This window comes from Natrix helvetica (genome assembly GCF_964273705.1).
Source record: "Natrix helvetica genome assembly, chromosome: 3".
NCBI lineage: Eukaryota > Metazoa > Chordata > Lepidosauria > Squamata > Natricidae > Natrix > Natrix helvetica.
Window position 1 is genome coordinate 175,411,707 of NC_138549.1, and position 25,601 is coordinate 175,437,307.

Sequence of the window (25,601 nt, forward strand, 5' to 3'; positions counted from 1 at the left end):
GAGGATAAGCCACCCAAATTTGTCCTTCTGGCCTTATTCTCCCTTTCTCCATCCAAGGTCATTGGTAGATGTTCTCCTGCCTTTAGAATCACCTTGCTTAGTTCCTGTTCAAAGGGGCGTGAAGCAGATTTGTTTAAAAAGGCGATGACTTCGTTGGGAATTGGTGTGGCCTTTTAAAGAATATTTTTTTCTCTCCGATCTTCCCCTTGCCTTGGACACCCCAAAATCTTTCGGTCTTAGTCCTGACTTTTGCATCAAGTTCTCTGCAGTTTCCCAGGCTTCTTCAGGCATAGGATGGGAAGAATAACCTTCTGTCTCTCTGCAGAATGGCGATTTATAATGGTGGATTTATTTTCTCCCTTGGGGAAACCTTTCCCCAAGGCAAAAGATGGCTTTTGCCACCTTCTTAAGCACTGTTCCCAGTCGAGCAGGGCCTCCTTGGATGCAAAGGTGGCATTTTGTCTGCTGTAAACAACCAAATCCTGCATCTTATGACTTCTGAGTCATCCGTAGGTCCTTAGCATCCCTGAAAAGGTTAGAATAGATTCTTTCAAGTGTAATTAACATCGTGGCTACCTTGTTACAGTATATAGGAGATTTCCTTCCCACCACCCTTGACAAAGGATGCAGCCTTGGGGGTTTTTCTGATGATACCGTAGTTGTACCATAAGTGATACCGTGAGAATAACACAATAACAGAGCTGGAAGGGACCTTGGAGGTCTTCTAGTCCAACCCCTGTTCAAGCAGGAGACCCTCACAGAATTACAGAATAACAGAGCTGGAAGGGACCTTAGAGGTCTTCTAGTCCAACCCCTGTTCAAGCAGGAGACCCTCACAGAATAACAAAAGTTGGAAGGGACCTTGGGGGTCTTCTAATCCAGCCCCCTGCTGAAGCAGGAGACCCTTACAAAATTACAGAATAACAGAGTTTGAAGGGACTCTGGAGGTCTTCTAGTCCAGCCCCCTGCTCAAGCAGGAGATTGTTACAGAATTACAGAGTAACAGAGTTGGAAGGGACTCTGGAGGTCTTCTAGTCTAGCCCCCTGCTAAAGCAGGAGATTGTTACAGAATTATAGAATAACAGAGTCGGGAGGGATGGAAGGAGGAAGGGAGGGAGGGGGGGAGAAGGAAGGAAAATGGGAAGGTGGGAAGGAAGGAAGGAAGGAAGGAAGGAAGGAAGGAAGGAAGGGAACGGAGGGAGGGTGCTTCTAAACACAACTTTATTTGTTGGTCCTTGGTGCTCTCTGAGCTTGCTTGTTTTCTTGCAAGCATTTCATGAACCAACTGGGTAACATCATCAGTGCTAGAAGAGAGCGGAGGTTAACCTCTATTTGTATACAAGTGGTTTGCCCTGGTAGTGTTTTTGGAAGTATGTTCCCCCTCTCCTAATTCCTTCATTAGGATACTGTTTCCTCCTTGATTACTTGTCTGGTGTTAATCCATGCTTATCTGGATTTCTCTTTCTGTGGAGTCCTTGGTAACTCTCTGAGCTTGGCTGTTTTCTTGCAGTTGCTATTAATGATATTCCCTAGATGGGTCATGAAACGTCTGCAAGAAAACCACCAAGTTTAGAGATGCCCATGGTTCATTCCTGAGTGGCAAATATTCTCTCCCATCGGTACAGCATTCCTTGCCTTATGAGTCACACAAGGACATTTTTGTTAGCAAGCTCCATGGAAGACCGAGACTGGATTACTGTGACGCACTGGGGCTCAGCAAAACTTGGAAGAAATGCACCGATTCGCTAAAGATCTCGTCAAATCATTCTGTTGGGACTTGTGAAAATTTTCATAGATTATCCGGATGGTTGCAAAATCAAAATGCAATGTTGCACGTTCTTTTCCCAATAGAGAAGATTGCAAATGAAATGAAACAAAATGAAATTCAAGGGTGAAAAGAGTCAGGTTCTACATTTAGGCAACAAAAACGAAATGCACAGGTACAGTATAGGTGGTACCTTGCTCAACAGTAGTAACTGTGAAAGGGATCTTGGAGTCCTAGTGGACAACCGTTTAAATAGGAGCCAGCCGTGTGCAGCAGCTGCCAAAAAAGCCAACACAGTTCTAGGCTGCATCAACAGAGGGAGAGAATCAAGATCACGTGAAGTGTTAATACCACTTTATAAGGCCTTGGTAAGGCCACCCTTGGAATACTGCATTCAGTTCTGGTCGCCACGATGTAAAAAAGATGTGGAGACTCTAGAAAGAGTGCAGAGAAGAGCAACAAAGAGGATTAGGGGACTGGAGACTAAAACATATGAAGAACAGTTGCAGGAACTAGGTATGTCCAGCTTAAGAGAAAGAAGGACTAGGCGAGACATGATAGCAGTGTTCCAATATCTCAGGGGTTGCCACAAAGAAGAGGGAGTCAAACTATTCTCCAAGGCACCTGAGGACAGAACAAGAAGCAATGGGTGGAAACTAACCAAGGAGAGAAGCAACTTAGAACTGAGGAGAAATTTCCTGACAGTCAGAACAACTAATCAGTGGAACAGAAGTTGCCTCCAGAAGTTGTGAATGCTCCAACACTGGAAGTCTTTAAGAAGATGCTGGATAACCATTTGTCTGAAGTGGGTGTAGGGTTTCCTTCCTAAGCAGGGGGTTGGACTAGAAGATCTCCAAGGTCCCTTCCAACTCTGCTATTCTATTCTAAATAGGGCTGAGTGGCACAATGACTCTCTGGCAGCCTCAGTCAAGAATTCAACCAGCAGTTTAAACTTCCTGTCTATCAAAGTTCTTCTCGACCAACTAAGCTATCATTGGTTTAGTTCACATTCGTTGTTTTCTTCTCTCCATTTTTTGACCTGGATAAGCCACAAACTGGTTGTCTCTTGATTGTTAATGCTTCTATGCTTCCTGTTACTTTGACCTCCAGGATCAAACTTTCCTCTTAAATGTTGTATCATTGAGGCCCCATCGGTCTCTCAACAATAAATACAGTAAATGGAATCCAAGCAAAGAATTTAACAAGGTGGCTTGAGGATTTGCTGCTTTTAAAAATAGAATGGTCAAGAGAAGGAAGGAAAGAAGGAGGGAGGAGAGGAAGAAAGGGAAGAAGAGAAGAAAGGGAGGAAAGAGGGAGGGATGAACGGAGGAAGGAAGTAAAGGGGAGCAAGGAAAGAAAGGGAGGGAGGGAAGATGGGAAAGAATGAGATTGGAAAGGGGGGATGGAGGAAGGAAAGAAAAGAGGAAGGAAGGATAGAAGGGGAGCAAGGAAAAAGATGGAAGAAGGAGGGATGGAGGAAAGGATAGGTGAGGAGAAGGAAGGAAGGGGGAACAAGAAAAAGAAGGGAGGGAAGGAAGGAAGGGAAGAAGAGAAGAAAGGGAGGAAAGAGGGAGGGATGAACGGAGGAAGGAAGTAAAGGGGAGCAAGGAAAGAAAGGGAGGGAGGGAAGATGGGAAAGAATGATATTGGAAAGGGGGGATGGAGGAAGGAAAGAAAAGAGGAAGGAAGGATAGAAGGGGGAGCAAGGAAAAAGATGGAAGAAGGAGGGATGGAGGAAAGGATAGGTGAGGAGAAGGAAGGAAGGGGGAACAAGAAAAAGAAGGGAGGGAAGGAAGGAAGGGAAGAAGAGAAGAAAGGGAGGAAAGAGGGAGGGATGAACGGAGGAAGGAAGTAAAGGGGAGCAAGGAAAGAAAGGGAGGGAGGGAAGAGGGGAAAGAAGGAGAGAGGAAGGAGGAAGGGAGGGATGGAGGGAGGAAGGAAAGTAGGGGAAGCTAGGGAAAGGATGGAAGAGGGAGAGATAGAGGAAGGGAAGGATGGGTGAGAGGAAGGAAGGAAGGGGAGCAAGGAAAGTAAAGGAGGGAAGGGAGGAAGAAGGGAAAGAAGGAGGGAGAGGGGAAGGAAGGAAAGAGAAAAGGAAGGATGGAAAAGGGAAGGAAAGGGGAGGGAGGGAAGGAAGGAAAGATGAAAAGAAGGGAAGGAAGGCTAGAGAAACTGATTGGGAGGAGCCCAGTAGGACAACCACACACTGCCGCGTGAGCTGGTCCAAATCGCAAGAACCAATTGTGACACACAACCAGTGGCAGCTGCGTGAAGACGGAGGACGACACATGTATTCCTGCCCTCGAAAAATGCTTAGTAGCCCAGGCACATGCTGAGTTAAGCTGCAGACCAACAAACCAAAGTTAGTTAGCAGAGGAAGGAGAAACATGGGAGCGCACACAGGAGGTGATGCCTGAGAGATAAGCAGGACCAACCCAGAGTGCCAGTTCTCCTGGCACCCCAGAGGCAGGGAGACACAGCGAAAGCGACATCACCCCACCAACTCAATTCTGTGAACATGAATCCCTCAATGCTCAGGTTGGCTGGCACCTTAGAAGAGCAGTTTAAAAAGTATTGATTGCTTTTTAAACAGCTTTTGAAAGTTTGGTAGTTGTCGCTTTTTTTTTGTAGATGTGAGAAGAGTTGGTATCTAACTATGGGTCCTTGATGCTCTCTGGGCATGATTCTTTCCTTGAACCTTTCACAACCCAACTAGATCACATTATCTAGTTGTGATCTATAACGTGAAAGTAATTATCACATTATCATTATCTATTATCACAGTTTTTTCCCCAATGCAGTCGCTCTGCTTAACAACTAATTCCCACAACACTGTCAATAATTTACTATATTACTATTATTCTTCTCCTCCTTCCTAGTATCTATCTCTCCTCACTTATGACTATAACCATCTTGCTTGTATCTTTACAATTTATATTGGTTTTATTTGTTTCCTAGTACGACTTGTTAGCTTATTAGTAACCTATGATTATCACTAAGTGTTGTATCTTTTTATTCTTGATGAATGTATTTTATTCTCCTTATGTACACTGAGAGCATCTTCTGCACCAAAGACAAATTACTTATATGTCCAATCACACTTGGCCAATAAAGAATTCTGTTCTGTTCTGTTCTATAATATTCTCCTTTTCTATTCTATTCTCTATTCTATTCTCTATTCTCTATTCCATTTTCTCTTCTATTTCCATTTTCTCTTCTCTTCTATTTCTATTTTATTTTCCATTCCAATTTCTATTCTATTCCATTCCATTCTATTCCCTATTCTGTTCCATTCTATTCATCCTTTTCCTTATTCTATTCTCAATTCCATTTTCTCTTCTCTTCCATTTCTATTCTATTTTCTATTCCATTTTCTATTCTAATCTATTCCATTCCACTCTACTCCACTCCATATTTATTCTATTTCTATTCCATTCCATTCCATATTTTCTATTCTATTCTATTCCATTCCATTCCATTCTATTATCAATGCTAGAAGAGATTGGGGTTGGCATGTATATAAACAGAGAGCAAACCCCACTCCTTTGCAGCACTGATGATGTTACCTAGTTGGGTAATAAGATGTCTACAAGAAAACAATTAAGCTCAGAGACCACCAAGGACCCCTTAATTCAATCCTGAGCTACAAATATTCTCTTCTATCGGAGTGGTACCTAAATTTGACAAATAGGTAAATATACAAACAAACGTAGACTACTGTAGGATACTTTCTGCATAGGTTCAGAAGAACTTCAGTACAGGTAGTCCTCAACTTACGACCACAATGGAGCCCAAAATGTATGTTCCTAAGTGAGGCCTTTGTTAAGTGAGTTATGCCCTGTGTGATGACTTTTCTTGCCACAGTTATTAAGCGAATCATGGCATTTGTTAGGTTATTGACACGGTTGTTAAGCGAATCTGGCTTTCCCATTGACTTGGCTTGTCAGAAGGTCGCAAAAGTGGATCACATGACCCCAGGATGCTACGACCGTCATAAGTATGAACCAGTTGCCAAGCATCTGAATTTTGATCATGTACCCATAGGGGGAATTGCGGTGGTCTTAATTGTGGAAAAACAGTCTTAAAGTTATATTTTTCAGTGCTGTTGTAACTTGGAACGGCCACTAAATGAACCGTTGCAAGTCAAGGACTACCTATAAAGCATCTTTGGCAGCTGCTCCTCTGTCCCCTTCCCATGTCTGCTACCCTTGCCTGAAAACATTATTGCAATGAAGCTGAGGTTGACTGACAGTTGCAAAGATCAAAGCCCTCCTAAGAGACAGATATCTTGCTATTTTCATTTCATTCCATAAGATGAGTAGAAGCTGCAGGCATTCTTCATTATGCCTCGCGCAGAACTCTTTTTTCAAACCTAAAATGTCACCGTAGAGGGAATCCGTTGACAGGTAGAAGATAGAATGTCGTCAAAATTAAATACTGTCCTGCTTGCCCCTCCAACTGAAATAAAAACAACCAGATCTCCAAAGGCTTCATGCCGGAATCTGAGCCATGTACAAATACAGGCGCAAAGTAAAACTGGGATTTTCTGCATCCTTCCTACAGTGTAAATTGTAGATTTCTACGGAGATTCTCGGTCATACGGGGTTGTCCCAAAGGTGCTTTTTCAAGAGGCAACTGGGTTTTCTTTGAAGACAGATCTGCACAATTGGGGAAACAAAACAACCACTTCACCAATGTGTGCCGCAACATAGGAGAACAGATCCCCTCAAGACAAGATTCAGCCGTCAACCTGCATTTAAAAGAAAAAGGGCCCTCTTTTGAAGACAGCAAAGTCCATATTTTGGACAGAGAGGATCGCTGGTTTGGAAGAGGGGTCAAAGAAGCCATCTGTGTCCAAATTGAACAGCCCTCTCTCAACAGAGGGAGAGGAATACAACATCACCTGTCTCCAATCTATGAGTCTTTTCATCAGTTCCAAAAAGGCTCCACGCCCATTTGCACCGCTTAGGTGGCCCTGAGGACACAGAGAAGCCTCCAAGTGGCTTCAATGACTTTCTAAAAGGATGCAAATGACCAGCTGTCTGCAAGGAATATAAATCCTTCCATCCTTCACCATTTAGTCAGAGCTGAAGAAAATTCTTGGGGGAGAAGTGAAACGCCTTCAGAGAAAAAAAAAACCCCTGGAAAGTCCAGCTGCCTCTTGAAAAAATACCGTTGTAAATTGGATTGGACAAAGAGCAACTTGCTCTAAGAAAAGGTGCGCCGAACTGAGCTTTTTCCTTTGCATCCTCTTCCAGATTTTTAGTTTCCAAAAGACATTCCAAGCGAGCCCAGTTTGTAAAGTTCAAAGTCATATCATCTCTGTTTTATGGGTTTGATGCTTTTGGAAATTATGGTGGAGATTTCCCTAAGATGTAGAGGTTGCCGGTGGTCGGTTGGAGGACAAACGCAACCAAGTTGCTCTTGATTCGTGCTTAATCATGGGTTGTTTTCCCAGCACGTCAGCAAAATGTTTTCCGAGCTCTTCAGTCATTAAATCTGAGACTTGGGACCTCCTGCCTGTCCTTCACAAAGGGCTTGAGATAAGATCCAGGGACATCAGGATCTTCTACCATCTCAGAGTTGCCCATCAGTCTTTCTAGAACAAACAAATTCAAGATGATATGCGATGTCCTGCCATGGGCAGGAGGTTGAAGTAGAAGACCGCCATTGGATTCTGTTCTGTTCTAGTCTATTCTGTATTGTATTCTAGTCTATTCTGCATTCTGTTCTATTCGATTCCGCATTCTATTCTATTCTGTTGTGGGAGCTTCATCCCTGGAGGCTTTCAAGAAGAGATTGGACGGCCATTTGTCAGAAATATTGTAGGGTCTCCTGCTTTGGTGGGCAGTTGGACTAGATGACCTACAAGGTCCCTCCCAACTCTGTTAATTTGTAATCTATTCCTTATTCTATTCTATTCTGTTCCTTATTCTGTTCTGTTCTATTCTATTCTATATTCTGTTCTATTCTCTTGCATTCTATTCTGTTGTTCTCTTCTGTTCTTATTCCATTCCATTCTCTATTCCGTTCCATTCTGTTCTGTTCTGTTCTTATTCTATTCTATTCTATTCTTTCTTATTCTATTCCATCCCATCCTATTCTTTCCTATTCTATCTTACTCTATTCTATTCTGCATTCTGTTCTGTTCTATTCTACTTACTCTACTTTACTCTACTCCACTCCACTCCAACCCAACCCATCCCATCTTACTCTACTCTACTCTACTCTGCATTCTATTCTGTTCTCTACCCCTGGACTTTGCAGAAAACTGCCCACTTCAGATGTGTTTCTCTCCATGGGTAGGAAAGTTTGAAATGACCCATTGCTGCTTCTTTCAGCATAGACATTTTGGTTCTTTGACATTTGACCTAGCTTCATACCTGAGAAACATAAAATACAAGCATCTCCTGTCAAATTTGCAGTGCAGAAGGGAAGCCTCCGATGTTTCGTGATCCAGGGGTTATGCACTAAGTTGGATTCAGCTCTCTTGCTTTCAGATGTCCTGGTTTTGGTCTGGCCTAAATTAATCAGGCCCCAGTCTGTTGACTTTGAGCCAATCGCAAACAGATGTTGAATTCTAGTCCTGCCTTAGGCATGAAAGGCACCTGGGTGACTTTAGGCTAATCACCAGGAGACTGTGAATTCTAGTTCTACCATAGCCATGAAAGCTGGCTGGGTGACTTTGGACCAATCACCAGGAGACTGTGAATTCTAGTCCCGCCTTAGGCATGAAAGCTGGCTGGATGACTTTGGACCAATCACCAGGAGACTGTGAATTCTAGTCCCGCCTTAGGCATGAAAGCTGACTGGATGACTTTGGGCCAATGACCAGGAGACAGTGAATTCTAGTCCCACCTTAGCCATGAGAGCTGGCTAGGTGACTTTGAGCCAATCGCCAGGAGACAATGAATTCTAGTCCAGTCTTAGGTCTGAAAACCAGCTGGGTGACTTTGAGCCAATCGCCAGGAGACAATGAATTCTAGTCCAGTCTTAGGTCTGAAAACCAGCTGGGTGACTTTGAGCCAATCACCAGGAGACAATGAATTCTAGTTCCATCTTAGCCATGAAAGCTGGCTAGGTGACTTTGAGCCAATCACCAGGAGACAGTGAGTTCTAGTCCCATCTTAGGCACAAAAGGCAGCTAGGTGACTTTAGGCCAGTCTCCCTCCCTCCCTTCCTCTCTCCCTCCCTCCCTCCCCCTCTCTCTCTCTCTCATCTTAACCTACCTCACAGGGATGTTGTTATGGGTGGAAAACAGGAGGACGAAGGAATATTAGGCAAAATGCTCACTGCCTCAACTTGCTTTTCAAAGCAATGAAGGTGGGATTAAAATGAAATAACAAACGTGCAGAGCGCCAAGAATGGAGAAGGGTGTCCGGTGTCCCTTTGGCTCAGATCCCAGCTGTGGTTTGCCTAAATTGTCTCCTGCTGCAGAGACATCTTCAGCAAATGACCTTTTGGCAAGCTTTCCTAATTGCTCCCCTACGCGTTACATAAGGTCTTCTCTGCCACCCATAGTAGTCGTTTTCCTTTCCTCCCACACATGCAGATCCTCTCCAGAGGATTAAAGGCCTTGTGCTGAATTTCCTCCGGCTTGGAGCAGCCTAGGCCAGGGATGGCAAACCTTTTCGGCACCGAGTGCTCAAAGTGGAACGTACATGCATGTGCCTGCATTTGCATGCGCCACAGCTGACCAGCTGGCCGGCGCATGCATGCCTAGTTTTTGGACTTTTTTCAGGTTGTTTTCAGACTGTTTCAGATCATTTTCTGGCCCATTTCCAGCGTTTTTTTCAGCCTGAAAATGACCTGGAAAACACCCTGAAAATGGGTTTTGGCCGTTTTCCGGGCTGTTTTCAGGCCATTCTCCGGCGCCTTCGAAGACCAGCTGGCCAGCGTGCATGTGCTTGCGGGAAATGAGAAGAGCAGCTGGCAACGGTGCATGTGCCCACAGAGAGGGCTCTGCATGCCAACTTTGGCACACGAGCCATAGGTTCAACATCATGGGCCTAGACCCTAAAGGCACAGGCGCCTGCATAATTCTGAATTTTTATACGTAGATCTGGTGGCACCCTTGGCCCATCATTCAGTCACTCTATTTATTTCACTTTGATCCCACCTTGATTATTGTTTATAAATAACTCAAAGAGGCGAACATATCTTCCTCCTCCTGTTTTCCCCACAACAGCAAACCTTTTCATGCCTAACGTGAGATCATCCGTGGTTTTGGGGTTGAGTATCACCTCTACGCTGACGATACTCAGCTGTATATTTCAACCCCAAACCACCCCAACGAGGCTGTCGAAGTGATGTCCCGGTGTTTGGAAGCCGTCGGGGTCTGGATGGGGGACAACAGACTTAAACTCAACCCCTCCAAGACTGAGTGGCTGTGGCTACCGGCACCTCGGTTCAGCCAGCTGATTCCATCGCTGGCCATAGGGGGCGAACAATTGCCCCCTGTGGAACGGGCGCGCAATTTGGGCGTCCTCCTTGATGCCCGGCTGTCAATGGATGACCATGTGGCAGCCGTGGCAAGGGGGGCGTTCCACCAGGTTCGCCTGGTGCGCCAATTGCGCCCCCTACTGGACCGGGATGCCCTACGTACGGTCACTCATGCGCTGGTGACGTCCCGCCTGGATTACTGCAACGCTCTCTACATGGGGCTGCCCTTGGGACGCGCCCGGAGACTGCAGTTAGTTCAGAACGCAGCCGCGCGGGCTGTGATGGGGAGTACGAGGTACTCCCACGTAACACCTCTCCTGCGCGAGCTGCACTGGCTACCTGTGGTTTTTCGGGTGCGTTTCAAGGTGCTGATTACCATCTTTAAAGCGCTCCATGGCACGGGACCTAGTTACTTGCGGGATCGCATCCTCCCACACACATCCCTGCGGCCAATCCGCTCTCACAGGGAGGGGCTTCTCCTGGTGCCGTCCACTAGGCAATGCCAACGGGCGACACCAAGGGGTAGGGCCTTCTCTGTGATGGGCCCAACCCTCTGGAACGACCTCCCCCCCGACATCAGAACCACTACTGACCTCCGCTCCTTCCGGCAAAAATTGAAGACTCACCTGTTCCGATTAGCAGGCCTGGCATAATTACAACTGTTCCTCCTGGCAAATGCACTATTAACTGGTTATTTTAGGGGTATTGTTTTTAATTTATTGTGTGTGTTTTAGGGGTTTAAAATTTAAATTTATGTTTATATATACTGGCTCTGTACAGTTCTTTTAATTCCATTTTAACCTCCTCCATTCCAACTGTACATATTCAACTTTTTATTGTATTTTGATATATTTTGCATGGACTGTACACCGCCCCGAGTCCCTTTTGGGAGAGGGGGCAGTCTAGAAGCACGGTAAATAAATAAATAAATAAATAAATAAAAACGCGGGACTTGATCTCATCATCTCCTGGGGATTGGCACCAAGTCATCCAGTTGGTTTTCATGCCTAAGGCAGGACTAGAACTCACTGTCTCCTGGTGAACGGCCCAAAGTCACTCAGATGGCTTTCATGTCCAAAGCATGATCTAGAACTCACCATCTCCTAGTGATTGACCCAAAGTCTCCCAGCTGGCTTTTGTGCCTAAGGCAGGACTAGAATTCACCGTCTCCTGGTGATTGGCCCAAAGTCACCCAGCTGGCTTCCATGTCCTTGTGCCTTAACCAACAGACCAAACTGGCTTCATCCATCTTTGGTGTAGTTCTTATTTTGATGTGTTACTTTGCTCACCCTGTTGCTTCAGCTTGTTGTGGGTGAAGAGGACCCATTCTTTCTTCTCTCTTGTAGCTCTTCCGAGTCACAATTCCTTTTTCCTCTTGTAAGTATATCCTATAATTTCTGCCCCCTAATTATATATCTTTCATCAGTGAAGGGCAGCTTGTTCCTCTTAGCTCAATCTTCCAGCCTATCCAGAGTAGATCACAATCTCATTCTCTCATCCTGGATATTCCACAAAAGGACCAATTTTGTATCAATTGCAAATCTTCTTTTTTTTTTTTTTGCAATTATCACATTTTTAAATAAAAGATATAAAACCTAACATTAACTAATGTTGAAGATAAAGGGAGGGAGGAGAGAAGGGAGGAAGGGAAGGGTGAGGGGAAAAAGGAAGTGGGGTAGGAAAAGGAAGGAAGAGAATATGAGGGCGAGGGAAGGAAGGAAGAGTGAGGAAAAGGCAGGAAAGGAAGGAAAGAAATAAAAGGGGGAGGAAAAAGAAGGAAGATAGGGAAGGAAGGGAGAGAATGAGGGAAAGGAAGAGAAGGTAGAGGGAGGGAGGGAAGGAAGAGTGAGGAAAAGGAATGGCAGGAGGAAGGAAGAGAAGAATAGTGAAGAAAAGGAAGGAGGAGAAGGTGGGTGGGAGGGAGGGAGGGAGGGAAGGAAGGAAGAGTGAGGAAAAGGAAGGGCAGGAGGAAGAAAGAGAAATAAAGTGAGGAAAAGGAAGGAAGAGAAAGGGAGAGGGAAGGAAGGAAGAGTGAGGAGAAGGCAGGAAAGGGGGAAGGAAGGAAAGAAAAGGCAGTGAGGAAAAGGAAGGGAGGGAGGGAAGGAAGGGTGAGGAAAAGAAGGAAGGGAGGGAAGGAAGAAAGGAAAGAAGTAAGGAAAAGGAAGGGTGGGAGGGAAGGAAGGAAAGAGATTGTAATGAGTGAGGGTCTGCCTTAGCACTTGGCCACCCCAGGTGCCCCCAACACAAGTGAAATTTAACTGGCCACACCCACACTGGCCACACCCACTCCAGCCCTCGAGGTGTAACACAACCCTCATGTAGCCCTCAATGAAATCAGGTTTGACAACCCTGAGTCACATGGTCCAATCACGGGGCTGTCTGGTTGCCTGGTGACATCACTGCTTCCTCTGACCAGGTGTGAGAATGACCTTGGTTCCCAAGAGAAAGTATTTTGTTTTGGCTACAAGATCCCAGCTATCTCAAATCCCCTCTCCCATCCATATCCCTCAGCTCCAGTGTGGCAACACTGAGTCATTTTTTTCAGTAAGTTCGAACAGTCCCTCAATGAACTGTCGTAAGTTGGGGACCGCCTGTCACTGTGCAGAAATGTGCACAGCTGATTTCAGTTTGGGAATTTGGTTTTTGCTAGGGATGCAGGATTATAATGGAAGAGGGAGGGAAAAAGGGGGGAATGGGGATATAAATAAGTCTTCTAAAGCTTCTGCAATTCCGCCCCCCCCCCCTCCTCTCTCTCTCTCTGCTGTAATGGTGACAGTTTCTCCTTGCTGAGTCACTGGTCTTCCAAAGGCCTCTCTTAATATTCTTCCCCTTAACAGCAAGGCGTTTATTTAGAGCACTTAGTGAGGGCTTCCGATTCAATTTAGATTTTATATTTTTACTAGCTGGATAACTGTGCCTTGCAATGAAACTGTTAGATTGGGTAATGGATAGGCACACACAGGCTTAACGGTAACAACAGCTCTTTATTAACTACAATCCAGTGAAGGTTGAGTCTGACAGCAGCCCTTTTATAGGGAGCTGTCAGACCAATAGGATTAAACCTCTGTTCCCGCCGGAACAGAGGACCTTGGTGGAAACCACTGTAGTTAGTACAAATATCTAACAGAAACTATGTGATCGGGCAATGCAGGAGAAATTCAGTTCACAATCCATTGGCTCAGCGGTGGTCGTTGATTGAAACACATAAGGGAATATCGCTCCCGCCACCTTGAATCCAGAAGCAGTTCCATAGGTGGAAGGCGTAGACATTTTGATGAGGTATTGACGTCTAGTAATATAAGGAGCCCCAGACCACTCCTGAGTGAAGGAATGGAACGTCTGCCAGTTTGAACTGAGGTAACGAAACATGAGGTAACTGGCAGTTGGAACAGAGTTCTTTTCAGGTGGGGAGGGGGAGTAGAACTCCTTAGCATCAGAATGTGTTCTCTGAGCTTGGTGGTTTCCTTGCAGACATTTCATGACCCAACTAGATAATATCAGTACTAGAAAGGAGTGGGGTTTGCAGAGAGGAGGAGGAGGAGGAGGAGGAGGAGGAGGACTGTGAGATCCTTGGTGCTCTCTGCAGAAGTTTCATGACCCATCTAGGGAACATCATTAGAGTGGGGTTTGCAGAGGAGGAGGATTATGAGGTGCTTGATGGTCTCTGAACTTCATTTTGTTTTCCTGCAGACGTTTCATGACCCAACCAGGGAACATCATCCGTGCCAGTAGGAGGGTTGCGCTCAGTTTCTTTTCCAATGGCTTGCCCTGTCAAGTGTTGCTGGGGGTGATCTTAGAGGTTCTTTTATTGGGCTGTTTACCATTAGCTTGGTTGCCAGTTCCTGGATTAGGATATTGTTTACTTCTTAAATGTTAGTCTGATGTTTATCTTGAGGTTAATCTATGCTCTTCCGGTCAAAAGATTGGTCTTTTTGAGCTTAGCCAGTGGAACAGCTTGCCTCCAGAAGTTGTGCTCCATCACTGGAGGTTTTCAAGAAGGGATTCCCTTTCTTGAGTAAGGGGTTGGTCTAGAAGACGTCAAAGGTCCCTTCCAGCTCTGTTATTCTGAATGGCTTGATTCCAGACATTCTGGCTGCTCCATCAATGGAGGTTTTGAAGAATAGACTGGAAATCTATTTGCCTGAAATAATAATACAATAGCAGAGTTGGAAGGGACCTTGGAGGTCTTCTAGTCCAACCCCCTGCCTAGGCAGGAAACCCTATACCGTTTCAGACAAATGGCCATCCAACATCTTCTTAAAGACTTCCAGTGTTGGGGTATTCACAACTTCTGGAGGCAACTTCTGTTCCACTGATTAATTGTTCTAACTGTCAGGAAGTTTCTCCTCAGTTCTAAGTTGCTTCTCTCCTTGATTAGTTTCCACCCATTGCTTCTTGTTCTGCCCTCAGGTGCCTTGGAAAATAGTTTGACTCCCTCTTCTTTATGGCAACCTCTGAGATATTGGGAGACTGCTATCATGTCTCCCCTAGTCCTTCTTTCTCTTAAGCTAAACATACCCAGTTCCTGCAACCGTTCTTCCTTTAGTCTCCAGTCCCCTAATCCTCTTTGTTCCTCTTCTCTGCACTCTTTCTAGAGTCTCCACATCTTTTCTACATCGTGGCGACCAAAACTGAATGCAAATATTCCAAGTGTGGCCTTACCAAGGGATTATAAAGGGATATTAACCCTTCACGTGATCTTGATTCTCTCCCTCTGTTGATGCAGCCTAGGACTGTGTTGGCTTTTTTGGCAGCTGCTGCACACGGCTGGCTCCTACTTAAATGGTTGTCCACCGGGACTCCAAGATCCCTTTCACAGTTACTACTACTGAGCAAGGTGTCACCTATACTGTACCTGTGCATTTCATTTTTCTTGCCTAAATGTAGAACCTGACTCTTTTCACCCTTGAATTTCATTGCATTCAAATAGCAGAGGGCAGTGATAGTATAGACCCAGTGCCCAAACCTGGCGTCCGTGCATGCCCAAACTGAAAGGTGCACGTACGCATAAATGCAGACATGCACGTATATGCATGCATGCATGCATTGAAATGCACAAAATTGCAGAAGCACAGACGTATATAAATGCATGCATGTGCAGATATGCACGCATGCGCAGCAGAGATCCAGGGCAGGGCATCCCAACACCAGCAGTGTGGCAAGAGGTAAGAACTTTTTCTTCCACAAGCTTCTGTTTCGTTAACAGGTAAACAGAAGCTCATGAAAGAAACACCATGGAGCATATCTCACCTGGGGCAATGGTGCGCATACCAGCAGACAGGGCTCCACGTGCCACCTCTGGGTCTCCTCCTTGAGCAGGGAGGAAGGGGGTTGGACTAGAAGACCTCCAAGGTCCCTTCCAACTCTTGTCATTCTGTTCGTCGGCCTACCCTTCTCCTTCTTCCCACTTCTCTCCTGCAATCTGTAGGCATCACTATAGCTGCCTCCTTTTAACTCACAGCATGCAAGCAAGCCAGTTGATGACTAATTTTGGTGCATTGCTCTCCCCCGCCCCCCTTCCAGCTTCGTGTCTTGGGGAGGCCAAGCATTGTCTTGGGAGCTTTTATTCCGACAGGCAGCCGGCTCTGCGCTCAGCTGCAAAACTCCCACCGCTTTTAAAATCCTTTTTCACAGAGGAAAAACTAGGAACAGATGGACACCTGAAGAAGGATTCTCATGTTCTCGTGGGATTCAGCCACTTCGAACTGGTAGACACCCTCCCCGGCTCCATAACGTCCTATGTAGCCTTGTTTTTGACGCCACTTACGAGCAAAGCGCATGCGCGGAAGGCGTGTGCGTGAGGCATGGAAGGCACATGCATGCACAGTGCAAGCATGTGCCATCCAGTGGTGGGTTTCAAAAGTTTTTAGAACCTCTTCTGTAGGTGTGGCCTGCTTTGTGGGATTGGCTTGCTGGCCATGTGACCGGGTGGGAGTGGCCAACTTGTAAAATGTGGTGAAACTCACTTAACAACGCTGTTGCTTAGCAACGAAATGTTGGCTCAGGAACGCTGGCATTTGAAGCAGGCAAGTCTTAAAGCTGTCAAGTTACAAGACCCTTGCACCCCTAACCCTTTAGGGAAAAATACCCCAGGGGTGTTCAAACTTGAGAGCTTTAAGACTTGTGGACTTCAACTCCCAGAATTCCTCCTCTTAATCTTCATCTTGATGATGTGCGAACGGGCGGGGGGAGGGAGCTGGAACCGGTTCTAAACAGCATTGCAGATTTGTGGAACCTCTTCTAGAGAAGAGCTTAGAACTGGCAGGAACCCAGCCCTGGTGTGTGTGCGTGCTCTCGCATTCGTAAAGTTCTGTGATTCCCACTCCTAAGGCGGTTGTAAACGTAAGGGCCTTTTTCTGTGCAGCGAGGACCAGGGGACCAAAGTCTGGCCTGTTGGATGAACACGAAAATTGCTGTGAAAGGAATTGCAGGCAGTCCTCTACTTACAACCGCAAGCGAGCCCCAAATTTCTGTCGCTAAGCGAGAGAGTGGCTTTGCGAGTTTTGCAACCTTTCTTGCCGCTGTTGTTAAACACGTCACTGCGCTTACGAAGCTCGTCACCTGGTTGTTAAATGAATCTGGCTTTTCCATCGAAGGTCACCAAAGGGGGATCGCGTGACACACACACACACACACACACGGGGAGAACACAACCGTCGTAAATACAAGTCAGTTGCCAAAGCATCCACATTTTGATCACGTGACCCTGGGGAAAGTGCACCGGTCTTCAATGCAAAGAACGGTCCTAAACCACATCTTCAGTGCCTTTGGAACTTTGAATGGTCATTAAAAAAAATTGGGCGTAAGTCAAGGACTGCCTGTAATTCTGAATTTTGACATGTTAAATGTTATCCTCTTATTTTCAGTTAATTTCCTGGGTCTGTGAGATGGTTCCGGCGATTAGAATAGAATAGAATAGAATAGAATAGAATAGAATAGAATAGAATAGAATAGAATAGAATAGAATAGAATAACAGAGTTGGAAGGGACCTTGGAGGTCTTCTAGTCCAACCCCCTGCTTAGGCAGAAAACCCTATATCTAGAGGTGAGATTCAGCCAGTTCGGACTGGTTCGGGCAAACCAGTTGCTATGATTTTGCGCAGTTCAGAGAACTGGTGAAATTGGCCACTGGCTAGTCCTGCTTACCTCGCCCTGCCCTGTGGTCTCCGGATCAGCAGCTGATTCTCTCCGCTGTTGCTCTTGCTGGGAGAGAGCGACCACATTCCTTGTGCAGGGGGGCAGAGGTCGACCCTGAGGCCCCTCACTTGTGGGGTGCCACAGGGGTCGGTCCTCTCGCCCCTTCTGTTCAACGCATATGTGAAGCCACTGGGGGAGATCATCCGTGGTTTTGGGGTTGAGTATCATCTGTACGCTGATGATACTCAGCTGTACATTTCCACCCCAAACCACCCCAACGAGGCTGTCGAAATGATGTCCCGGTGTTTGGAAGCCGTCGCGGTCTGGATGGGGGACAACAGACTCAAGCTCAACCCCTCCAAGACTGAGTGGCTGTGGTTACCGGCACCTCGGTTCAGCCAGCTGACACCATCGCTGGCCATAGGGGGCGAGCAATTGCCTCCTGTGGAACGGGCGCACAATTTGGGCGTCCTACTAGATGCCCGGCTGTCGATGGACGACCATGTGGCAGCCGTGGCAAGGGGGGCGTTCCACCAGGTTCGCCTGGTGCGCCAATTGCGCCCCCTACTGGACCGGGATGCCCTACGCACGGTCACTCATGCGCTGGTGACGTCTCGTCTGGACTACTGCAATGCCCTCTACATGGGGCTTCCCCTGGGACGCGCCTGGAGACTACAGCTAGTCCAGAACGCAGCCGCGCAGGCCATCATGGGGAGTACTAGGTACTCCCACATAACACCTCTCCTGCGCGAGCTGCACTGGCTGCCTGTGGTTTTCCGGGTGCATTTCAAGGTGTTGATCACCATCTTTAAAGCGCTCCATGGCACAGGACCTAGCTACCTGCGGGATCGCATCTTGCCGCACACATCCCTGCGAACAATCCGCTCTCACAGGGAGGGACTTCTCCTGGTGCCGTCCACCAAGCAATGCCAACGGGCGGCGCCTAGGAGTAGAGCCTTCTCTGTGATGGGCCCAACCCTCTGGAATGACCTCCCCCCCGACATCAGAACTACCACCGACTTCTGCTCCTTCCGACAAAAACTAAAGACTCACCTGTTTCGATTAGCCGGCCTGGCCCACTCATATTTTTATCTTACCTCCTGGCAGATATTTTTAATTGGAATTTTTGGGGAACTATTTTAAATTTAATTCTTTGGGGTATTTTTAGGGGTCATTTTTTAAATATTGTATTTTAAATGCTTTACTTGAATGTACAGTTTTTATAACCTCCTCCATGTAAGCATTTAATTATTTAAGTATTTAAATATTTAAGTATTTGTTTATTTATGTATTCTTTTTATGTATTCCATCGACTGTACACCGCCCCGAGTCCCTTTTGGGAGAGGGGGCGGTCTAGAAATATGAATAAAAGTAAAGTAAAGTAAAGTGCAATTTAGCAGTTGTGAGCCGCCACTTTCCTCTAAGCCCCATCCGGAAAGTGTGCAGTACAAAGAAGCAGCATTCAACATGGCTGCTCACATTTTCGGCGAACAGATTGTTAAGTGGGCTGAATCCCACCACTGTCTATATCATTTCAGACAAATGGTTTTCCAACATCTTCTTAAAGACTTCCAGTGTTGGGGCATTCACAACTTCTGGAGGAAGGTAGTTCCACTGATTCATTGTTCTAACTGTCAGGAAGTTTCTCCTCAGTTCTAAGTTGCTTCTCTCCTTGATTAGTTTCCACCCATTGCCTCTTGTCCTGCCTTCTGGTGTCATTTGATTGGAGAGTCATTTATCCAGAATGCCATAGCGTCTCCTGCTTGAGCAGGGGGTTGGACTAGAAGACCTCCAAGGTCCCTTCCAACTCTTGTTATTCTGTAAGGGTCTCTTGCTTGAGCAGGGGGTTGGACTAGAAGACCTCCAAGGTCCCTTTCAATTCTTGTTATTCTGTAATTCTGTAAGGGTCTCCTGCTTGAGCAAGAGGTTAGACTAGAAGACCTCCAAGGTCCCTTCCAACTCTTGTTATTCTGTAAGGGTCTCTTGCTTGAGCAGGGGGTTGGACTAGAAGACCTCCAAGGTCCCTTCCAACTCTTGTTATTCTGTAGTTCCATAAGGGTCTCCTGCTTGAGCAGGGGGTTGGACTAGAAGACCTCCAAGGTCCCTTTCAATTCTTGTTATTCTGTAATTCTGTAAGGGTCTCCTGCTTGAGCAGGGGGCTGGACTAGAAGACCTCCGAGGTCCCTTCCAACTCTTGTTATTCTGTAATTCTGTAAGGGTCTCTTGCTTGAGCAGGGGGTTGGACTAGAAGACCTCCAAGGTCCCTTCCAACTCTTGTTATTCTGTAATTCTGTAAGGGTCTCCTGCTTGAGCAGGGGGTTGGACTAGAAGACCTCCAAGGTCCTAAGTTGCTTCTCTCCTTGATTAGTTTCTACCCATTGCTTCTTGTTCTGCCCTCAGGTGCCTTGGAGAATAGTTTGACTCCCTCTTCTTTCTGAGATATTGGAAGACTGCTATCATGTCTCCCCTGGTCCTTCTTTTCATTAAACTAGACCTACCCAGTTCCTGCAACCGTTCTTCATATGTTTTAGCCTCCAGTCCCCTAATCCTCTTTGTTGCTCTTCTCTGCACTCTTTCTAGAGTCTCCACATCGTTTCTACATCGTGGCGAACAGAACTGGATGCAAATATTCCAAGTGTGGCCTTCCCAAGGCACTTGGTTGTTGTTGCGTAGAGCTTTCAGCAGCCCACTTAGTTTGTGTCATCCACAGATTTGATATGCATCCACCGAACCTTTTTATTTGAGTCATTAATAAAATCTGGGCTCGAGACCAAACACTTTGGCACGTCTAAATGTATCATTGCAGTTGAGGAATTGCTGGAAGGACATAATTTTCAATTTTAGATGCGCTTTGCACTCCACGATGAGCTGTTTGGCGATCAGAGGTCCACGCTACATAGGTAGTCCTCGACCTACGACCACAATGGAGCCCAAAATTTCTGTTGCTAAGCAAGACAGTTGTTAAGTGACTTTTGCCCATTTCACGACCTTCCTTGCCATGGGTTGTTCAGTGAATCACTGCAGTTTGTAACACGGTTGTTAAGTGAATCTGGATTCCCACATTGACTCGTCGTAAGTGTGAAAGGGGGTCATCAGTTCCTTTTTTCAGTGCTTTTGTAACTTTGAACCGTCACTAAAAGAACTGTCATAAGTTGAGGACTTACCCATACTTTATAAAATGATTTGCTAAAACTGAGACAGATAATACTCATCCGATTCCCACGATCTATTTTGATAAAATCATGCAATCTATGGTAGATATTTTAGGGATCTCCTCTCTACTACAATGCCTCATTTAATGGGTTAGGAACAGAAGAAAGAAAAGAAGAGAAAGAGAGAGAGAGAGAGCGGGAAGGAAGGATGCACGGAGAGGAAGGAAGGAAGGAGAGAGGGTAGTGGAGGGAGGGAGGAAAGAAGAAAGAAAGAAAGATGTGGGAGGATGGGAGGTTGAACTTGAAGGAGGGAGGGAGAGAGGAAGAAAGGAGATGGTAGAAAGGGGAGGGAGGGAGGGAAGAAAGAATAGAGAGAAAGAAAGAGAGAAAAAAGAAAGGTGGGAGGTTGATCTTTATGAGGGAGGGAGGAAGGACAGAGAGGGTAGAAAAGGGAGGGAGAGAAGGAGGGAGGAAAGAAAGAGAGAGAGAGAGAAAAAAAGAGAGAAATTGGTTGCATTGAACCCAGAACTCATCTGCTAGATGTCACAGCTTCCTGGTCTTAATTCTCACCCTCACCCTTCCTCCTTCTCTCTTCTCTTCCTTTTCTCCCCCTCCCAGCTGGCCTGGGCTTCACGGCCAAAATCTCTGCTTTGACTGCTATGTCCTTGCCAGGAAGCCGAAGACCCTCGACGGGATCTCGCAGGTGAATATGATTTCATTCTTTCTCCTTCCCATCGCAGGCGGGACCCCGCGGCAGCTGCCCTGTTCATGGCAAAGCGCCCCCCCCCCGTCTCTCCACTTAATTCCCATGAAAGTTTTCCCATGAAAACACACCTTATCTAGTGGTGGGTTGCCAATTCTTTTACTGCCAGTTCGGGCATGCTCCTGCAGGCACTCGCGCAACGCTTCTGTACATGCGCAGAAGCATCGGGGTGGATGGACGGAGCCTCCCGCTGCCTCTACTACCAGTTCGCCCAATCCGCGCAGAAACAGGAGCAACCCCCACCTCTGGCCTTATCTAACAGTCCTTTTGAGGGATGACCCCATGCAGGGGTCAGGAAAATGGCATCCGTCATGAAACATCAAATTCCACCCACATTTTATTTTATTTTATTATTTTACTTTACTTTTATTTTGTTTTATTTTAGTTTATTATTTTTATTTTATTTTACTTTATTTTACTTTACTTTATTTTACTTTATTATTTTTATTTTATTTTACTTTATTTTATTATTTTATTTTATTTTATTTTACTTTATTATTTTTATTTTATTTTACTTTATTTTATTTATAATACAATACAATAGTAGAGTTGGAAGGGACCTTGGAGGTCTTCTAGTCCAACCCCCTGCCTAGGCAGGAAACCCTACACCGCCTCAGACAAATGGCTATCCAACATCTTCTTAAAGACTTCCAGTGTTGGGGCATTCACAACTTCTGGAGTTTCCCAGTTTTTTATTTCTGTGTTTCCCCGAAAATAAGACAGGGTCTTATTTTCTTTTGACACCTCCCCCCCAAAAATAAGTGCTTGGCCTTATTTTCAGGGAGGTCTTATTATTTTTGAGGTGCAGGAGGTGGCGAGCGTGGTCACCTTGTGGCTGCTGCAATATTTTGTTGCAACATTTTCAGGGAGGGTTAATTTTCGGGAGGGGAGGGACTTATTTTAGTACATGTGCTCAAAAGCCCAATTGGGCTTACTATCCGGGGAGGTCTTATTTTGGGGAAAACAGGGTACTTTATTTTACTTTATTTTATTTTACTTATTTTATTTTAATTTATTTTATTTTACTTTACTTTATTTTTACTTTACTTTATTTTTATTTTATTTTACTTTATTTTATTTTACTTCATTATTGTTATTTATTTACCTGCCTTTCTTATTTTTATAAATAACTGAAGATGGCAAACATACATGATATTTCTTCCTATTTCTTCTATGTTCCCCCATAACAACCCTGTGAGGTGGGTTGGGCTGAAAGAGGCATCCTGGCCCAAAGTCACCCGGCTGGTTTTCATGCTGAAAGCAGGACTAGAACTCACCGTTACCTGGTGATTGGCCCAAAATCACACAGCCAGCTTTCACGCCTTAAGGCAGGACTACTGCATTTCCACGAAAATAAGACCCAGCCTTAGTTTCTTTGCGCCCCCAAAATAAGCGGCAGATCTTATTTTGGGGTGGGAGGTCTCACCCGCTTATCTTCCGACCACCGCAGCCAGGCCTCCCACACTCTGATACCTGTTGCGTTGCTGCCCGTTTCCTTCTTCAGCCACTCACGGCTCAACTCCGCAAGGCTCATGTGCAGCTGCCGCCACTTGCGGCAAGAGGCTGCGTGGTGTTCTGAGCCATTGCATGCGCGAGCAATGGCACTGGTGCAACAAGCCTTGCGGCGTCCTTCCATAAGCAGTGGCACCAGCCCAATGCGCCATGTGGCGTCCACGGCTGTGAGCAGCCACAAGCAGGATGTGCAGAAGAAATCAGGCCGCAGCGCAACAGATGTGGGGCCTGGCTGCAGCGGTCCTGAGGTAAGCAGGGGCAAAGCGCGTGGGGCAGCTCCACCTCCTCCCATCCCTGCCCTAGCGTGATTTCTACCCTTGCGCCTTCCCCCACTTAATACAACAGAGGGTGGGAGGGTCTTAACTTGGGCTTGTTTTAGGGGAAGGGCAGTGATGGCTAAGCCTTTTCTCATAGCATGCTGAAAGCATGCGTCTCCGTTCATGCCCACACCCATGATGCAATATGCGTGTGACATCCCCAGCATGTGAAAAACCACCCCCACCCCCCGTTTTGGGCCTAGAAGGGCTCTCTGCAGCCTCCTGGAACCAAAAACGGGCCGTGGGGCAGCGCAGTGCACGCCCCCCCTGTGCTCACCCCACCCCACCCCACGCATGCACGGCAGAGACCTGAAAATCAGCTGGCCAGCCGGAGGCACACGCACATGGAGCTGGCTGGGATGATGGCTCTGCGTGCCACCTGTGATAAGCGTGCTATAGATTTGCTGCCATAGGGGTAGGGCTTATATTAGGCACAGGCGTAAAATGGGGGAAGACGGTAGAACTCACCGTCTCCTGCTGATTGGCCCAAAGTCACCCGGCCAACTATGGCAGGACTGGAACTCAGAATCTCCTGGCTGCCTTAACGACGAGACCAAACTGGCTCATTTCATGAGCATTATATAAACTTTATGCACAAATAGGCAGTGCTTTGATAGCGCCATCCAAGCCGCCCTCTTGATTTGGTTCCCCCATATCCTTGGTCCTTCTGCTCCAATTTCTTCCCTTGTGATCAAACTGAAGCTTGAAGAAGCTTCTTGGATGAGAAGAAGTGAAACATCTTCAAAGAAAACCAGAAAGTCATTTATGATAAATGGACTAAACTCGGTAATAAAAAGGCATTTTTTTTTTCTAAATTAGATAAATTAAAAAAGGATACAGTATGCTCACAAGAAGTACACATCAGAAAAAACATTTTAAAACTTTTGGAGTATCCAAAATTGGAAGAATTATACACAGCATTGACACACAAAAGTAAAAGAGGAGTAGCACTATATATTAAAAAGACAATAGAGTCCAAACGTTTGCTGATAGAAGGTAAAATATTTAGGAATTCAACTAACAGTAAGATGCACAACATATGCCCCACTCCAGGGTAAGGTTACTGTAAAATCCCCATTCCCTCCCAATCAGCTGGGACTCGGGAGTCCCTTTTTGGGAGAGGGGCGGTCTAAAAATCTAAGAAATAAATAAAAAGAGAATCAGATTTGGGCGGGGCCAGCCAGATGTGGGGGGTATTTGCCGGTTCTCCAAACTACTCAAAATTTCCACTACCGGCTCTCCAGAACTGGTCAGAACCTGCTGAATGCCACCTCTGGTGCCAGCCAGCTGATGAGCAGATCCACATGTGTGGCAGTAACCAGAAGACTTGCTGGCCGGCACACATTTGTGCACCGGAAACCATAAGTTCATTTTCCGAAACGCGCACGTCCCTGGGCAGCTCCTCTTCCGGGTTGTGGCCCAGACGAGCATGTGTCCACGCCCATTTCAGCACTTGGTGCCGAAAAGGTTCACCTTCCCTGGTGTAGGGTATCCTGCTTGAGCAAGGGGTTGGGCTAGATGACCTACAAGGTGCCCTCCAACTCGGTTGTTCTATTCTAAACTATTACGGCTGAACAGTTCGTGGAAGCTAAGTTTCTCATTGGAGGTAAGAAACAGTCGATTCAGGCGTGCAGCGAAGTACGTAGATTTAAACCAATGTTTCTCATCGTTGCTACTTTAAGATGGGTGGACTGAAATCCGTTCATCTTAAAGTTGCCATACTTGGAAAACATTGTGCTAGATGGGTATGATGAAGCAGATGGACATGATTGGCAAGGACAAAAGAAAACGATTTGTGTCAAAGAGTATAGTATAAACTACCATAGTTACATTTTCTGCTCTTTCGTATTTTCTACCATTAATTTTCTCATCCTTTTTTGTGTGTGTGTGTTTTGCGTAAGATTGCTTAGCCTGGAAAGAAAAACTTTATTTTATGGCTTTACCCAATGATCTGAAACTTCTCCAACAAGTTCCTCTACTTTTGTTTGCCGTTTTCCCCCTCAACTTCCTTAAATATCAAGGGATTCTCCCCACATCACTGTGTTAGCTTCCTTTTTTTTTTTTTTGCACCATTTCCAAATCACCTTTTGGGGATCCAATGACCAGCAAGAACAATCATTGGTATTCCAAGGCTGGGTCGCTCTGTAGATTTGCATGTAGGCATTGTGATATTGGAAATTTGACTTTTTCTTCCGAATGTGATAATTTAATTATTGATAGTTTGATTTTCCTTCTTCTACATGTGATAACTTCATTATTAGTACTTTGATTTTCCTTCTTCCATATGTGATCTTAATTATTGGTACTTTGATTTTCTTTCTTCTGTGTGTGATAACTTCATTATTAGTACTTTGATTTTCTTTCTTCCGTACGTGATAACTTCATTATTAGTACTTTGATTTTCCTTCTTCCATATGTGATCTTAATTATTGGTACTTTGATTTTCTTTCTTCCATATGTGATAACTTCATTATTAGGACTTTGATTTTCTTTCTTCCATACGTGATAACTTC

General features: G+C 45.7%; 1 protein-coding gene across 3 annotated transcripts in view; it reads left to right on the forward strand.

Annotated features, from left to right (window-relative positions):
- Positions 1–25,601, forward strand: part of SNPH (syntaphilin) — a 37,775-nt gene that overhangs the window by 1,062 nt on the left and 11,112 nt on the right. For all 3 annotated transcript variants that reach the window (XM_081949714.1, XM_081949715.1, XM_081949716.1), the window contains exon 3: positions 21,115–21,199. In XM_081949714.1, the coding sequence (XP_081805840.1) occupies positions 21,156–21,199 (44 nt within the window). In that variant the 5' untranslated portion in view covers positions 21,115–21,155. The remainder of the gene's footprint in view (positions 1–21,114; positions 21,200–25,601) is intronic.